The sequence below is a fragment of the Geotrypetes seraphini genome, chromosome 7 (genome assembly GCF_902459505.1).
Source record: "Geotrypetes seraphini chromosome 7, aGeoSer1.1, whole genome shotgun sequence".
Lineage (NCBI taxonomy): Eukaryota > Metazoa > Chordata > Amphibia > Gymnophiona > Dermophiidae > Geotrypetes > Geotrypetes seraphini.
Window position 1 is genome coordinate 76,037,368 of NC_047090.1, and position 18,876 is coordinate 76,056,243.

At 42.2% G+C, this 18,876-nt stretch overlaps 1 protein-coding gene across 3 annotated transcripts in view; it reads right to left on the bottom strand.

Annotated features, from left to right (window-relative positions):
- TM7SF3 (transmembrane 7 superfamily member 3) overlaps positions 1–18,876 on the bottom strand; it is an 85,486-nt gene that overhangs the window by 46,307 nt on the left and 20,303 nt on the right. For all 3 annotated transcript variants that reach the window (XM_033951688.1, XM_033951686.1, XM_033951687.1), the window contains exons 2-4: positions 4,554–4,708; positions 1,967–2,117; positions 666–786 (exon numbers count right to left, since the gene is read on the bottom strand). In XM_033951688.1, the coding sequence (XP_033807579.1) occupies positions 666–786; positions 1,967–2,117; positions 4,554–4,708 (427 nt within the window). The remainder of the gene's footprint in view (positions 1–665; positions 787–1,966; positions 2,118–4,553; positions 4,709–18,876) is intronic.

An 18,876-nucleotide genomic window follows, 5' to 3' on the forward strand; every position in this document is an offset into this window, starting at 1 on the left:
TGATTTGCCAATATAAATTTTGTTGTTGGTTTTTAAATTAACACATTAACATGGTTTGAAGAGTAATTTGAGACACAAAATTCCTTTCACCATAGTTTAATCGCCAAACATTTTGTGATAAAGCATGAGAAGACAGTCAAATTCTCATTCTGTTCTACCCCCACTTTTACAAAACCGTAGCGCAGTTTTTAGTTCTGGCCACGGTGGTAACAGCTCCAATGCTCATAGAATTCCTATGAGCGTCTGAGCCATTACCACCATGGCCGATGCTAAAAACCATGCTAGGGTTTTGTAAAAGGGGGGGTTTAACTAGGCTGGAAACATTATTGCTGAGTGAAAACCCCCATGTTGTTCACAAATCAAAAAGTCACGAGATTAAGATATCTTCAGCACACAACAGACAACTTGCCAGTTCATAATAACCAAATATGGATTTTCCCAGTTTGCTAAACAAACACGGCTACTATCCTACACTTTAATCTGTTATGCCAAACCTTTAAAAACTCCCAGTATTTTTGCATTATAGTTTAAAAGGCATTAAACTATAAACTCAGATGCTGAATCTTAATGCAAAGTAGACGTGCACTATTCATTCAACAATTCTATTTACACTCATTAAAAAAAAAACACAAAAAACCAAGCACACCCATAACATTTTTACCTACCTGGCATATCCTAAATTGGCTGGAGCAAATTTAATAGTGGTTTCATACAAATTATACTGTAAATAAATATTGGGATCAATTTCCAGATTAAACTCCAAGTTGCAGCCTCCAGGGATGGGGTCTGCAAAGAAGGAAAAAAAAAAAAAAGCATGTATTTGCTTCAAATCAATCTTCGGTATGTCCCCAGGTTATTTTTTTTTCCCATTTCTCTTTAAATCACTCCAGTAAGCCCATACGTAGAGTCCAGTTATTCACATATCCTACTGTCAAATTATGTCATTTGAAGAGATTTCTCGAGAGAACTCTCTTTCCAGGCAGCCAAAATGAACGCCTGGTTTGGCAAAATCATACCAGGAGTCTCATCCTATTATATTTTTTAGAAAACTATTAAAAACACAATTATTTGACAAATTTGTAACCCAAGCTTCCTAATTGCTTTTTAAATACAACATGTATTGTGTACATTCTAGAAATGGTAAAATTTGATGCGATTCAGATTTCTGACCAGCAATTCCTTCTCCAATTAAATTCTCCTGATAAAAAAATATAGTAGTTTCAACTGGTAAGAACTTGACACATCTACTAATGAAAAAAAATCAAAAGGAATTCTTTTTCATCTCACAGGGAGGTTCACAAAGAGAGGGAGATAGTATTATGTAATCATGTGGGTAACTTCATATCAGCACATCAATAAGTAATTGGTTAGTCCTCAGTAATATATAGCTCAAAAGATTTTTAAGTGAATTGTAAGCTTGAAAACCCAGCAGGGTAAATTAAGCATAATACATCCCTGGACCTAAATTATTTATATAATGAAGTGGTGTAAATGAGGTTAACACAAGTGCTCCCAATCAAAAGTGAACCTTACTCTGTGGTATAACGCAAACTTCTCAAAATATTAAAAAAATTGATCAAAAGGAGATCCTATCCCCACAAATAGTGGAAGCTCGCCAATGCGGGTCTAAGTGTCAATGTCCAAAATGAGATGTCACAAGATATCAGTTTTTAGATATAAGAGTACTTATCTCCAGTAACTAGCGTCCAAAGTGAATGATGGAAAAAATGATTCTGAAGTCTGTGCCGAGTATTCGGCTCTACAGAGCTCCGTTATGGTGGTTCGCAAACCCCTTCTTCAGGAGCAGTACACTGGACCATAAAGATTGGACAGCAGGAGAGCAACAGAACTCCAACAGTTCTCAATGAATAATGGCGCTTTGGCATGGTCAACTATTAAATACACTTCTCTTTGGGGGAAAAAATGTTTTAGAAACAAAGCATGCAAATACTTCCCAAGCTTTTACCTCTCTCTTCATATGGAATAATGACAGCTGAGGCCCAGAGTGGACTGCCATTTGTCGACTGAAGGTACCATGTGTTAATAGTCTGGTCAAGTCGAAGAACTGACAGTAAACCTACGTCTGTTCCAGTAGCTGAACTGTCTTTACCAGGAATCTAAAAATCATTGGAAGAGACACAAAGAAGCAATGTGAAACAAACATCAAATGAGAAGTTTAAGTAAAGCTGCTTACCTTTAACAGGTGTTCTAAGACAACAGCATTTCATCACTTGTACATAGAAGCTATATTATCCTGATCCACTGATCCCCCTCAAAAAGTACTGAAAATTGTATAATTTCTCAGCATGTGCAGCAGTTCCCATTCATTTGCAAACAGAATTTCTCAGTTCTGCATTTAAAACTACACTTCTCCCTCTGAATTTGCGGTTTCAATATCCACGGATTTGGGTATTTGCTATTTTTTTTTTTAATCAATTTTAATTTTTTGGACTATTTTTAAGCCCTCAGACTCCCTGGAACCTTACCTGGTGGTCTAGTGGGCTTTCAGGGCAGGAGCAATCTTCCTATGCTCCTGCCTCGTGCAGATCACTCATAGGAAATGGCTGCCGTGAGCTCCCATAGTCTCTCGAGATTACGACGGGAGCTCACGGCAGCCATTTCCTATGAGTGATCTGCATGAGGCAGGAGTGTAGGAAGATCGCTCCTGCCCCGAAAGCCCGCTAGACCACCAGGTACGGTTCCGAGGACTCTCAGAGGGCTTAAGTTAAGGTCCAGGATTCCGGGGGAAGGCAGGGGGGGGGGGGAGTCAGAACCGGCTTGAATATTATTTGCATTTTTAAAAAATATTCGATGGCCAGCTCTGCCCCTAATCCCTGCGAATATCGAGGGAAAAGTGTACTCAACTCAAAAAAAAAAAAATTATATTCCACATATCCTACAATTCTATGCGGATTACAAACTATTCAGGTATTCAAGCATTATTCCTTAACTTCCCTGGCAAGCTCCCACTCTTATCTAATGTACCTGGAGCAATGGGGATTAAGTGACTTGCCCAAGGACACAAGGAGCAGTGCAGGATTTGAACCCACAACCTCAGGGTGCAGAGGCTGTAGTTCTAACCACTGCACCACATACTCCACACAATTGTAGGATATGCTGAATATAATCAGTTTCTTAAATTAAGTGGTCAAACTATTATATTAACATTGCATCGCCATTCTCCAACAAATCTTCAAAAGAATACTTATTAAAAGCAAACAATGTCCACGCTGAAAATGAGCCGTCCACATCAGTCACACTCTGGTCTGACCCAGCGGAGGCAACTTCTTATGTTCTTATGTAAACCGCACAGAACTTCACGGTACTGCGGTATATAAACTGTTATTATTATTATTATTATTATTACATATATCACACTAACTATCACCTATAGTCTTCTCATATCACTATTATTGAAAAGCCATACCATGTCCGCCATACAGTGTCAGAGCATTTAGTATGCCGGGCCATGGTAGAAATCTCTACCATGGCTTAATAAAGGGGGCAAGGGGGGGGGTAGTGTACCTGCATAGAGTTAAGACTTATGTGAGCATTTATGCAATTAGAGGACTTACCCAGTTGGCAGACTGAAATACCACGAGAGGTTGCAGCAGCCATTTTGAAGGCTAGGGGAGTCGCACTCCTGCCCCCAACAAACCCGCCCCCTTCCACTAGTGGGCCACCAGGTATTTAGGTAGGTCCAGGTGGAGGAGTTTTAGTAACACCACACTTATCTTATGCAGGTCCCAATATTCAGCCGGGACCCGCATAGGATGTGAATTTAGTACAACTTTGAGCCTGAATAATCGCTGGTGCCCGCATAAACCAAAGCATCTCAGCAGCCCCTATCCGGACCATTTTTCTGGGGCTAGTCGGAACCAATATTCAGCAGCACTGCCCAGCTTAGTAGTAGCTCCAACTCTGTGGAATGCTCTGCCACAGCAACTCCGATTCGAACAACAACTTGATAAATTCAAGATAAGCCTGAAGACTTTTTTATTTAGCGACGCCTTCTCCTGTATTTAGAGACACCTTTTTTTACGTGTTTTATATATTTTATTCAACTATTTTTATTTTATTTTTTTTCTCTCTCTTCTCATTCTTTTCTATTTTTTTTCTTTCCTTATTCAACAAACCGCTTTTATAAAGCGATCCCGCCCCACATGTTTTACCCTCTCCCCTCTCTCTCCCTTCTTCTTTTAACATGTAACTCTCCCCCCCCCTTCTCCCTTTTTCCCTCACTTTCATGTCTGTCCAGTTTGTCCTTGGTGTGCACTTTCATTATTTTTTTAAATTATTTATCTTTTTAAATTTTTATTGTAAACCGGCCAGATACTTGCTGATGGTCGGTATATTAAAACTCAATAAACTTGAAACTTGATTATTGGTGGTTAGCTGCCAATAGGTGACTGAAGTGGGCCAGAGTCTCTCTGGCCCATTTAAATCACTGAGTATTGGTCCCACCTACACACCTCTACAGAGGCATTATGCATCTGCCTCATTCCCATTTGTATGGGTGCTAATCACATACAATCTTGCCTGATAAAACAAACCTTATTGAATGAGAGTGTTGCATTTAAGTGATGGGTATGCAGCTGGAAGATCAGAAAGGCCACGTTGCTACCGATGCCCTGCAGAACAGCTTCTGTCGGTATCGTCTTATTCAGGAAAACTTTCTTGAACTCTCCCAAAGATAATTCCAGGAGACCTATGCATCAGAATATAAAAGAGCAAAAGTTAGTATAACCAAAATGATCTGCTAAAAAGCGTGTCGGGAGCACCGTGGAGCATTCAGTGCTGCTCCCGGTGCTAATAACCGCTATCACGGTTTAGTAAAGGGGGGGATGTTTAAAGATTTTGCAAGAAAGATTACAATGGAACACAATGGAAACATTACAATAAGGAACACAATCTTACATGAGATTTTATTTAACATTTTTTGATGCATATTCTTAAAATGCCACCAACATACAAGAATACTCAGAATCAAATCATCTTAAACCCATATTTTAGCTTTCTACTGTAGCCCAGGGCACTAAATGCTCCGACACTCATAGGAATTCTATGAGCGTTGGAGAAGCGTCAGAGCATTTAGCGTTCAGGGCCGCAGTAGAAACCTCTACCATGACTTAATAAACAGGGGGAGGCAGGGTAATAAAATGAAGCATATCATATGTTTTTCACAACTTACACTTTTAAAAAAGTTTATTATTCTTTTTTATCCTGAAGTGGGTGCATGTATTAAAACACACACTCATGTTAAGGGCAGCTCATGATTCTATTTCTCTCTCCATGCCCTAGCCCTACCACACTAAGCATAGGAAACCACCCCCCCCCCCCCCAAAAAAAAAAAAAAAAAAAAAACCACCACACACACATTCAACCCACTGATATGAGGTGTTATATATATAAGCTTGAGAATGACCTACTTTTATGAAGCTGTGAAGAAAAACTCTGAAGGTATGAAATGTACTAACAGGAAGTACTAAAGGTGAATTCTGTGAAAATTAGAACCCATCTAGCAAATAAATACTTATTAAGTTAGTGGTGCTGGTACTATCAAACAAGGCCACAATTGCTAGGTGGTTAGAAAGTATGATGGGAGTTGAGGATACATTCCACGTAGGGACTATAGTTGCTGCTATATTTTTAAATCTTTTTTTATAGTCTGTAAAAATAAACAGTGAAACAAAAAGCAAATAAGGATGAACCAAAGCATGAAAAACGATACTAGCAAAATCCACACATCACCTTGCAATACAATACCCACCCTTAAAAAAAAAAAAACAACCCACCCCAGGGCCTGCCATAAAAGAGCCCATGGCAAAATAAAGGCAAGCAATAAGATCACAGAGAACCAGCACGCCAAGTCAAATAAGAATCCCAAGTCATGAAAAGAAACAAGATGCCCCGAATTGAGTACTGTCAATTTGACATCAGACATACATAATCCAATTTAACAAAAACTTGCTCAGCCAGCTGATGACTTTCTTTTTTTTTAGCTGTATATTGTGGCTTTCTATCCAAAGAAGGGTTGGCAATCTCTCAAACTGTTGAAACCAGAAAATTTGCAGATTTCATCTTATACGAGGGGGGTGCTGAAAAGTTCTCAGCCCAACCAACTTCCTAAATTTTGAGTGTTATTTTGCAACTGTAGTAGAGAGTTGCACGAGGACAGAAATCCCACCCATCCCCGCCAAAATCCTCTCCGTCCCCACCAGGATCCTCTCTGTCCCCGCAAGGAATTACCTCCATCCCCGCCCGTCCCCATAAAAAGCAGCAATTACTTCTGACAGGATCATCAATTCCACAGTTTCTTTTGTGTTTGCGCTGCTGTTTTCCTTGTGGAATCTCTTTGGTGGAACCCATTTTTTGTTTTCTGTTCAGGTAATTAACTTATAAACCCCCTCTTTTACTAAGGCTGACGTGTCCTTTATATTATATGGTGAACCCTGCTTCCAAATCCTTCCATCCCCGTGGGAGTCCCATTGGCTAGAGGGGGGTCCCCGTGGGCCAGAGGGGGGTCCCCGTGGGAGTCCCGTGAGTTAGGGGGGGATTCCCACAGGACTCCCGCGATCCCCGTTCCAACCTCTACACTGTAGCTGAAAAGTGTTATTTTATTTTGCAAAGTGCCATTGATAATGTTTCAAATCATTGACTGAACCATATCAAATGAAAAGTGTGTAATTTTTACTTGTGGAACTCCAAGCCGTCATGAAATTCCTACTCCCTACTCCCGCAGAAGAAAACTCCAAGAAAATCCATGAATATATGATGCAAACACTGAGTGACAAATGCCCATCATACTCCACAGTGAAGAAGTGGTGTGCAAACTTTCAGCGTGGAGATCAAGACCGAAGATGCAGCACAACAAACACAGCAGCAGCAGACCCACAACAACACAGCAGCACCAGCAGACCCACAATAAACAGGAAGTCAGGTCAAATCCAGCCGACAAGAGACAGAAGGTTCGCAGGAAGAAGCCCACACAATTCAGAAGGGGAACAGGAAATGATAGCCCAAGGAAGTCAGAAAATGAGCTTTCCAGTCTTCTGCACCAGCTGTAATATGTACGACTACCTCCCCTCGGGGACTCGGGCATAAGTATGCAGTCGATGCATGGAGCTGGATAGCCTGATACAGCAAGTCCGGCTGCTAGAAGAGACAGTGGGGGAACTAAAAGAACTCCTCACCTTTGAAGAGGAAATCCGAACAGGAGAAGCGACTAGTGGAGTCCAGTACCAACGAAGAGATCAAGGAGCTAGAGAGATTCATTGAGGAACCCCACCAGCAACATGTAGAGGTCCCAGGGCTGGAAAACTGTACCCAAGCAACTCAGGAAGATGGCCTAGATGGGATGGGAGGAGACACCACTACAACTACAGATATGACTGAAGCGGAGATAGAGGGCGACCACTCATCGAGAGGAAGAGGGAGACTGCATGGGTACGTACCTCAGGAGAGAGAAGATCAGCCCTACACCATGGATGTGGATCTACGACCCTCGAGTAACCCCCGAACAAAGAAGATGGGGGATCATCGTAGGAGACTCCATTATACGACATGTGGACAGCCAAACCGCAGGAGGAAGAGAGGATAGACTTATCACCTGCCTGCCCGGAGCAAGAGTGAAGGATGTGGCTAGCAGGATCACCAGGATCATAGACAACGCAGAAGGAGAGGACACTGCTGTGCTTATCCACGTGGGAACCAATGATGTGAGCGGACGGAAGTATGACAGGGAAGAACTGAAGGGCCAGCTCCGCTCGCTCGGAAGAAAGCTGAAAGTCAGGGAGGTGAAGGTGGCCTGAAGCTAAGGGGGGACAAGTCCAGGACAAATATCAGGAAGTTCTGCTTCACGCAACGAGTGGTGGACACCTGGAATGCTCTCCCAGAGGAGGTTATTGTGGAATCCACCGTTCTAGGATTTAAAAGCAAATTAGATGCACATCTCCTTACGAGAGGCATAGAGGGATATGGGCGACTAAAATTACACCAGGTGTACACCTGACTGGGCCTCCGCGTGTGCGGATCACCGGACTCAATGGACCATAGGTCTGATCCGGTGATGGCAGTTCTTATGCTCTATGTTCAAGGTCTGGCAGGCCTCAAACGGCATTAACTCCTAAAATTGTTGACCATGTCCATGACCTGATTTTGGCAGATCACTTAATATCGGCTAAAACAATTGCCAAGACGCTTCAAATATCCAGGGAACGTGTTAAGTGTATAATCCACAAATAGCTAGGTATGCAGAAGCAGTCAGCCAAGTGGGTTCCCAATGTTTGAATACTAATGAGAAACGGCATTGAACAGAAACTTTCAAGTTGATTTTGCAGCATTTTCAGCGAGCTGGTGCCACATTTTGAAACTAGTTACTGTTGAAGAAACAGTTACACCATTATGATATCGAACAAAATAGTCCATGCAATGGCAGCACTCAGGTTTTCCAAGGACAAAGAAATTCAAAACCAAAAAGTCATGGCCATAGTATTTTAGGATCAGGACTTGTTATAATTACCATCTTCCAAGGGGCCAAACAGTTAACGCAGACTACTAATGTAACTTGCTGTGCCAATTAAAGGAGGCATTAAAGAAAAAAGGAGAGGGAAGCTGCAGAATGTTCTCTCTTTGCAAGACAATGCACCTGCTCACAAGGTTGGCAAAATGATGGATGTTTTGATGCAGTTGGGGTTTCGTGATCCTCCACCCTACTCACCAGATCTTGCTCCATCTATTTTCTGTTTCCAAACCTTAAAGAGTTTGAAATGGCGATAATTTTAGGAGTAATTCAGAAGTGATTACAGCAGCGGAGCAGTATTTCAGTGATCAGATAAGAGTATTTTTTGGAAGGGTTACAGAAACTTTAAAGAAAGAAGTGGGATCGGACAATGGTCTTTCCAAAAAAAAAAAAAAAAGTGATCCAAAAACATTTCTTATTACGTTTCCATCCACAAAAAGATAATGACTCGACACAGTACTGTGTTTCGGCTTATCATACGTCTGTTTCAGGGGTCTAAATATGCACTAAAATCAAAACATGAAGTTATAAATCATAAATTGAAAACATAATAAATTAAAATATAATTTAAAAAAACACAGACTGACAACGCACTTAAAAAAAAGTATTTACATATCAGAAAAGATTCAGCGTACAATGTATAGAAATATATTTCCACAAAAGAAAAAACATCTGTTCTTATTAGTGTAGCATTTCAAACACACAAAAGAAATATGGAACTTTTCCCAACTTGAATAAGGATGTTATTAATACAACCAACAGCACACAGAGAAAGGCTTGGAAGCAAAACTTCATGAGCTTAGAGATCAAAAAAGGACTTTATAACGTACACAAAATTTTGGACAACTATCAATGTGCAAAGTGGACTCGGCCATCCTATTATGTATAAGTGCAACGTGTGAAAAACAATGTAAACGTTCTGAAAATATTTTCTAAATACTCATGCACCAAAATGAAAATTATTACACAATATCAGTCATAATGCCAAAGTATCCTGTCATCTACTGCACTTATTACAATACCAAAACTTTATTTAAACCAGGGATCTCAAAGTCCCCCCTTGAGGGCCACAATCCAGTCGGGTTTTCAGGATTTCCCCAATGAATATGCATTGAAAGCAGTGCATGCACACAAATCTCATGCATATTCATTGGGGAAATCCTGAAAACCTGACTGGATTGAGGCCCTCAAGGAGGGACTTTGAGACCCCTGATTTAAACTGTACATTGCTACCTCATTTTGGGAGCAACCAGCAATAGACATTTGAACAATATTGGTAAAACTTTAAAACAATAGTGTACTAGATACCAATATATCCCAACAATTATGGTACTACAAACTGAATAGTGGCATCTGATCACACAACCCCAGATGACTCCCAATCCTGCAAATGGCTCGGCCTAGCATTAGCCATGGGGGAAACATGTAAAGGCAGGATCGCGGCAGAGGGACCACAGCTCCGGAGGCTTATGGCAACCTGCAAGGATCACTAAATTACCCATGATCCTTTCTGCCGCAATCAGGTAAAGGGAGCCGCGGGAGGCCAGGGGGGAAACCGGACACTACAGCACTTTCCACTGTCCCTCCCCCCTCGCTCTCTAAAGCAGGAGCAGCAGCACCAGCCAGCAAGAAGCAGCGCTGCCGATCCTGCTTTAGGGGGTAAGGGTCAGAGTGAATCGGGAGGCCGATTTTTTTTGGGTTTTGAATCGATTCACCCAAAATGAATAGGTGAATTGATTTGAATCGTGAATCGGGCAGCACTAGTGGATGCCCCCACTGCCGAACAATGGTAATTTAAAACCTGGGGAGGGGGACAGTGACCATTCTCCTGGGTCGAGTCTGCTGAGGAAGTCGGCCTGCATATTTTTCACTTCCATAAGAACATAAGAACTGCCATCTCCGGATCAGACCTTCGGTCCATCAAGTCCGGCGATCCGCACACGCGGAGGCCCTGCCAGGTGTACACCTGGCGTAATTTATAGTCCACCATATCTTTATATGCCTCTCTTAAGGAGATATGCATCTAGTTTGCTCTTGAAGCCTAGGACGGTCGATTCCGCAATAATCTCCTCTGGGAGGGCATTCCAGGCATCAACCACTCTCTGAGTGAAGCAGAACCTCCTGACATTAGTCCTGAACCTGTCCCCCCTTAGCTTCATTACATGTCCTCTAGTCCGTGTCAAATTGGACAATGTAAATAATCTTCTCTGCTCTATTTTGTCGATTCCTTTCAGTATTTTGAAGGTCTCGATCATATCCCCATGCAGTCTCCTTTTCTCAAGGGAGAACAATCCTAGTGTTATAAGTCTATCCTCGTATTCCAGTTTCTCCATACCCTTCACCAGTTTTGTTGCTCGTCTCTGCACCCTCTCCAGCAGTTTTATATCCTTCTTTAGGTAGGGAGACCAATGTTGGACGCAGTATTCCAAGTGTGGTCTGACCATTGCCCTATAAAGCGGCATTATAACTTTCTCCGATCTACTCGAGATTCCTTTCTTTATCATGCCCAACATTCTATTTGCCTTCTTTGCCGCTGCCGCGCATTGTGCCGACGGCTTCAGGGTCCTATCTATCAGTACACCCAGGTCCTTTTCTTGTTCACTCTTCCCCAGAGTTGCACCTGACATTGTATACTCGTATTCCTTATTCTTATTGCCTAAATGCATTACCTTGCATTTCTCCACATTGAACTTCATCTGCCATTTCTCCGCCCATGTTTCTAACTGACACAAGTCGCTCTGGAGTTCCTCTCTATCCTCCTGCGATCTGATTGCCCAGCATAGTTTTGTATCGTCTGCAAACTTGATGATCTCACTGGATGTTCCTTCCTCCAGGTCATTGATATAAATATTAAAAAGGATCGGCCCAAGTACCGAGCCCTGGGGTACACCACTAGTCACTTTCTCCCAGTCGGAGAACTTCCCATTTATGCCCACTCTCTGCTTTCGGTTTTCCAGCCATTTGCCTATCCATCTTTGTATATCTCCCTCTATGCCATGGCTTTGTAGTTTCCTGAGAAGTCTTTCGTGTGGAACTTTGTCGAACGCTTTCTGGAAGTCCAAGTATATTATGTCCACCGGCTTCCCACTATCAATTTGCTCGTTCACGGTCTCAAAAAATTGGAGTAAATTTGTCAAACATGATTTCCCTTTCCTGAATCCATGTTGACTGGGTTTCATGAAGTCGTGTGCGTCCAAGTGCCGGACTATGCTATCCTTGATCAGTGCTTCAACCATCTTGCCGGGGACAGACGTAAGACTCACAGGCCTATAGTTGCCCGGTTCCCCTCTCGATCCTTTTTTGAAAATTGGCGTGACGTTCGCTATCCTCCAGTCGTCCGGTATCTGTCCAGTTCTGATTGTCAGGTTTGCAAGTTTTTGCAATAACTCTCCGATTTCAACCTTCAATTCCTTTAAGACTCATCTGGTCCAGGGGATTTGTCACTTTTAAGTTTGTCGATCTGATAGTATATCTGGTCTAAGTCCACTTCAACTGTGGTGAGGCTGTCTTCTATTTCTCCTGCAAACACTTTCTCCGCTTCAGGTATTGTTGAGGTGTCCTCTTTCGTAAAGACGGACGCAAAGAAGGAATTTAGTTTGTCTGCGATTTGTTTATCTTCCTTGATGTACCCTTTTCTTCCCTGGTCGTCCAGGGGTCCTACTGCCTCTTTTGCAGGTTTTTTCCCTTTCACGTATCTAAAGAAGGGCTTGAAGTTTTTGGCCTCCTGGGCTATTTTTTCCTCATATTCCTGTTTGGCATCCCTCACCGCCTTGTGACATTTCTTCTGATCATCTTTATGTTTGTTCCAGGCTTCGGTTGTCTTTATGCATTTCCATTTTTTGAAAGAGTCCTTCTTTTCTTTTATGGCTTCCTTCACCAGTATGGTAAGCCATGCCGGTTCTCTTTTGCTCTTTGTTCTCCGATCTTTGGAAATCCTCGGAATGTAGAGATCTTGTGCTTCTGTGATAGTATTTTTCAGTAGGGACCATGCCTGATCTACCGTTTCAAGTTTGTCCACCATCTTCTCGAGTCATTTTTCTACCATGGCTCTCATGCGATCGTATTTACCCTTTTTAAAGTTTAAGGTGGTGGTTAAGGTTTTGGCATGTTTCCCTTTCCCGATGTCAAGTTTAAAGTTGATTACATTGTGATCACTCGTTCCCAGTGGAACCATGACTTCCACTTCTGTTATCCACTACATGCATGGCCAAAAGAGCCTCCACATGTGACTCTTGAAACTGTCCATTCGCCTTCGTCCCTAGACAGGCTCTGATAAGCCAATTGTTCAAATATGGGTTTTCTTGGATCCCTGCCTTACAGAGGTGCACTGCTACCACCACCATGTCACAAAGGAAGCTACAGCTGCTGCCTTAATCTCTAGGGCCAAAGCTTCAAATTGCCTCTTGAGGACCACATCCACTTTACAGTTCTGAGTATCCTTTAACATCATACCTGCTACATTAGGCAAGGAGGTTTGTTTGTTGACCTACACCACCAGTGAATCCACCTTTGGCTGAACAAACAGGTGCTGGAAATCCAGAGATATAGGGCAATGCCTGACAGAGGAGATTAATGAATTCTGGGGTAAAGGCCTGAGAGAGCAACTCTTCATGATCCTTAGGGTGGAGCAAACACCTTTCCTTGGGCTGCAAGGAATCTACACCCTTAAGGTGTCTAGGCCACAAAAGAAGCAGAAAAACAGGGAGAGGTGAAACTGTAGCCGACATCCTGAGCACCCTGAAGGACGCTATTAATGCCTAACAACCAGTGCTCAAGTTCCTGACCAATCAAGGAAGCGAGCAAGTGCTGAGGGCCTGGAATTCCAAGCTCCACAATCTTCAACAGGCTAGCTATATAGGTCCCCAAAGGATACACCTGCCAGCTGCAGATTAAATGTCTGCTCCTCTCCAAGCAGGAAAATCTGTCCCTTGAAGCCATGTAAAGAACCGTGAACAAAACAATCAAAAAATAAATGGAGCAAATCAGAAAGACACCTCATGCTCGCCTGCAGAAGGAAGAACTGAAGGGGGCAGCAGAGACCACGGAGAAGGAGGAGGAGTTGAAAAGTTGCGATTGACATTTTCTGCAGTATGCTCACTAGCACAGATGCATACCATCCCTTTCGCACTGAAACTTCAGTTTTGAATGACTCTGGAAGATACCTTTCCATCACTTATGTAACAAGTGATGTTTTGCTTCTAAACATTTCAAAGTCCAACACACATACACAATCACTAGGAGTGAAAGGTTAACCGGGATTTGATCATGTGTCTCCTTTGTTTCTAAACCTTCATTGGCTTCCAGTCCATCTCAGGATTCACTTTAAATGTGCATGTATTAGTTTTAAAATTCTATATGGTATTTTTATTCCTCTTGTCCCAAATTGTGCTCGAGGCCCCCATCTACCTCGACTTCAGAAAACTACTCAAAACTCATTTATTCCACGGACAGAACCCCTAACCCCCCCATCTTCAATATGTATGTGAGTGACATTGCTGAAGGGTTAGAAGGAAAAGTGTGCCTTTTTGCAGATGATACCAAGATTTGTAACAGAGTAGACACCGAAGAGGGAGTGGAAAATATGAAAAAGGATCTGCAAAAGTTAGAGGAATGGTCTAATGCCTGGCAACTAAAATTCAATGCAAAGAAATGCAGAGTAATGCATTTGGGGATTAATAATAGGAAGGAACCGTATATGCTGGGAGGAGAGAAGCTGATATGCACGGATGGGGAGAGGGACCTTGGGGTGATAGTGTCTGAAGATCTAAAGGCGAAAAAACAGTGTGACAAGGCAGTGGCTGCTGCCAGAAGGATTCTGGGCTGTATAAAGAGAGGCGTAGTCAGTAGAAGGAAGAAGGTGTTGATGCCCCTGTACAGGTCATTGGTGAGGCCCCACTTGGAGTATTGTGTTCAGTTTTGGAGACCGTATCTGGCGAAAGACGTAAGAAGACTTGAGGCGGTCCAGAGGAGGGCGACGAAAATGATAGGAGGCTTGCGCCAGAAGACGTATGAGGAGAGACTGGAAGCCCTGAATATGTATACCCTAGAGGAAAGGAGAGACAGGGGAGATATGATTCAGACGTTCAAATACTTAAAGGGTATTAATGTAGAACAAAATCTTTTCCAGAGAAAGGAAAATGGTAAAACCAGAGGACATAATTTGAGGTTGAGGGGTGGTAGATTCAGGGGCAATGTTAGGAAATTCTACTTTACGGAGAGGGTGGTGGATGCCTGGAATGCGCTCCCGAGAGAGGTGGTGGAGAGTAAAACTGTGACTGAGTTCAAAGAAGCGTGGGATGAACACAGAAGATTTAGAATCAGAAAATAATATTAAATATTGAACTAGGCCAGTTACTGGGCAGACTTGTACGGTCTGTGTCTGGCCGTTTGGTGGAGGATGGGCAGGGGAGGGCTTCAATGGCTGGGAGGGTGTAGATGGGCTGGAATAAGTCTTAACAGAGATTTCGGCAGTTGGAACCCAAGCATAGTACCGGGTAAAGCTTTGGATTCTCGCCCAGAAATAGCTAAGAAGAAAAAAAATTAAATTAAAAAATTAAATTAAATTAAAAAAAAAAAAATTAAAAAAAATTTAAATTGAATCAGGTTGGGCAGACTGGATGGACCATTCGGGTCTTTATCTGCCGTCATCTACTATGTTACTATGTTATCTTCCACTTCTCTCACCCCTTCCACCAATGATCTGAACTCTCCTCTTACTCCTTCTTATTGTTCATTCCCAACCTGCTAACTCCAATGACTTGTACATGCCTTTCATGCTTACCTCAACGACTTCGTTGCTTGTAAATCTTATTAATTGATGTGAACTGCCTAGAACTCCCTGGGTATGGCGGTATACAAAAATAAAGTTATTATTATTATGGAATGTCTATAGATTCTCCTATGCAAGAGGCACCCAACAATTCAAACTCTCCCTTCCTTCAGCAAAAGGAATCAAGAATTTCAGTCAATCCTTGGTCTTCAAATTATCTCAACTATGGAACGAGCTTTCACTAATCCTAAGAGGTCCTGGTCCTTTTCAGCTTTTTCATAAATCATTAAAAACTATTTTATTTGCTAATCACTTCACAAATCAACCTTACTAATATTTTCTGTTATTTTCTTTTTCTTTGTATTTTTTTTTTTTTTTTAGTTTCTGTTAACTGAGTCGAGCTCCACTTTGGTTGAAGACCCGGTATACAAAGCTAAGTTTTAGTTTAGGATCAGAGAAAGTTAAGCCACATCAGAATATTTTCTATGGCCTCAGCAATTTCATTTTTACCTAACACATATCTGTTAAGAATTTTTCACTTGATGCTTTTTACACACAGGATTCAAATCAAGTATGGATCTGGTATAATAAGCCTGTGAACTCAGACATACATCACTTGAAGTATGATCAATAATTAAAAAAAAAAAAAAAAGTTACCACATAAGCTTTTGGTTGCTTCCCCTCCTTTAGATTTCTCTTAACAATGCCAAACATAACATATACAGTATTTAACTAGTTGCTAAGCAACAGGTACTGGGATAGGCACGTGGGATCTCTCAGAGAGAAAGAGATAATGGTTACTGTGGATGGGCAGACTAGACGGGCCATTTGGCCTTTATCTGCCGCCATGTTTCTAAAAATAAGCTGTAAAGTGCATGTGGATGGGTAGGGCCATATCTATAATCTATTCTCAGTGTGTTTTGGACACACTGGTGTGTCTGTTTAACAGAGACAGCAAAGCACATGCTATATCACATGTACTGGCAGACCAGAGAGTGTGTAAAAGCAGAGAGCCATCTACTTGAAATCCCCTTTAAATGCTTCCTAGTTCTGCTTCTCCCCACCCTCAAAAGATCAGTCTTGAGATCAGCCCAGGCTAAAAATGCTGAAGGTCTGGGTCCCAATCTCCCCCCGTACCGCACATCAGCGCTATTGTATCCTGAGCTTTCCTATGCTTTTTCACCATAATAACTGCTGCCACCAGTGTGGGCTGGGAAAGCTGCCTCCTACTCTTGTCACCACAAATCACCATTACCAACCTACCCCTAAAATGTGAGGTTCTGTTCTCTTCGCCTCAGCTACAATCACTGCCATTGCTATCTGCAGAGGAAGAGATGGCCTGGTGTGGAAGGTTTGCTACACAGGTTCTGAGTAGCTTACTGAAGGGTGTGTGTTATGCCAAAGTATCTCACCAAAACAAAATCCCCAGATATCCATCCCAAAAACTGTTCATGATAAGAATTCTACACTATTAGCAAACCAGTGGTATAAGGGTCCCAACCTGGCACTTATTGCTTCAAGCCATTGGACTGTATTGGGCATTATTCATCCTTTTAAGCCTCTAGGACCACTCTTTACCTTTTGAAGCCAATCGGACTGTATCTTGACCTTTGCTTTTATCATATATATATATGTGAGTTTTAAAACGATTTAAAATTAATAAACATCGTATTTTATTTTTCCTGTTACATTCAGAAACCATGGTTCCACTTATTTTGCTCTCAAATATTTCCAGTTTTAGTGGAACACAATTCTTTTTTTTTGTTACTGGTTGTTTAAGAATTCTAAGCCATCCAAAGCATAAAACACAATTCCCCCCCCCTCCCTTTTTTATAAAACCACACTAGCGTTCTTAGCACCAGCTGCGGCAGTAACAGCTCCGACGCTATGGTTTTGTAAAGGGGGGATGTGATGTAAAGTAGAACTCTCAACATACATAAGAACATAAGAATTGCTGTTGCTGGGTCAGACCAGTAGTTCATCGTGTCCAGAAGTCCGCTCCCGCGGCGGCCCTTAGGTCAAAGACCAGTGCCCAAGATGAGACTAGCCCTACCTGCGCACGTTCCGGTTCAGCAGGAACTTATCTAACTTTGTCTTGCATCCCTGGAGAGTGTTTTTCCCTATAACAGCCTCTGGAAGAGCATTCCAGTTTTCCACCACTCTCCGGGTGAAGAAGAACTTCCTTACGTTTGTACGGAATCTATCCCCTTTCAACTTTAGAGTGCCCTCTCATTCTCCCTACCTTGGAGAGAGTGAATAACTTGTCTTTATCTACTAAATTTATTCTCTTCAGTATCTTGAATGTTTCTATCACGTCCCCTCTCAGTCTCCTCTTTTCAAGGGAGAAGAGGCCCAGTTTCTCTAATCTTTCGATGTATGGCAACTCCTCCAGCCCTTTAACCATTTTAGTCGCTCTTCTCTGGACCCTTTCGAGTAGTACTGTGTCCTTCTTCATGTACAGCAACTAGTGCTGGATGCAGTATTCCAGGTGGGGGCGTACCGTGGCCTGGTACAGCGGCATGATAACCTTCTCCATCTGTTCATGATCCCCTTCTTAATCATTCCTAGCATTCTGTTCACTCTTTTCATCACCGCTGCCCATTGCGTGGACGGCTTCATCAACTTGTCGACCAGTACTCCCAAGTCTCTTTCCTGGGGGGTCTCTCCGAGTACCGCACCGGAACACAACAAGCATGAAAAACATTTTGTACAATATTTTGGAAATTTATTTTCACAAGTTCACATTTCTTTGGTTTAGGTTTGTAGTCCTTCAATGCATTTGGCAGTAGAGGAATTGTGTGTTAAGAATTTGAATTATTTTTTGGTACAGCAAGCTGTACTGAGGCCAGTGCAGGAAGGTACTACAAACCAAACCATGCTGTTCCTACAGGGTTAATGTGCAGGTTACTGGCCAAGCAATGGGAAAAGGTTGAGTATGGGCTGTTAACTCATGCAGTAAAACATGGCTGCACATCACATTAAAAATGTATGGTAATGGGGCTATTACCTATTCCCTTGCAATGCAAAAAAAGGCTTTTGACATACACACATGCGCACACACGTTTCTCACAAGGTCTGGGACAATGTAGAAGAGCTGACTGAGAGGAGCGGGAGTCTACTGGCACCCCCCTCCCCAATCTGATGTCCTCACCCTGCCAATTAAAAAAAAGTATTAATTCCCTGCTGTCTAGTAGCATCAACCCAACTCCTCCCAACTTTATTAAAAAGAGGTCTAGTGGCAACTAGTGCTGCCCAATTCAGGGAAAAATTCTTGATTCAATTCGGCCTATTTAATAGATTTTTCGATTCGATTTTCCTGCCCAATTGGGCAGGGTTTTTTTTTCAAAATTTTCATAAGTCCTGGTGGGTTTATTTTGTAGCTTTGCACCCAGCCCCCTTTTCCCTCTCCAACCCAATGCCGGTGCTGTGGTGTAAACAAAATAAAGATTTTTTTCTCTCTCTGTTAGACAGCCAGTATGAGCTAGGACCTAACACCAGCTCTGGCAGGATACACATTTCAAATCTGACATATTGTAATCGCAAAACAGAAAATATTTTTTCTACCTTCCACTGTCATATCTCACAT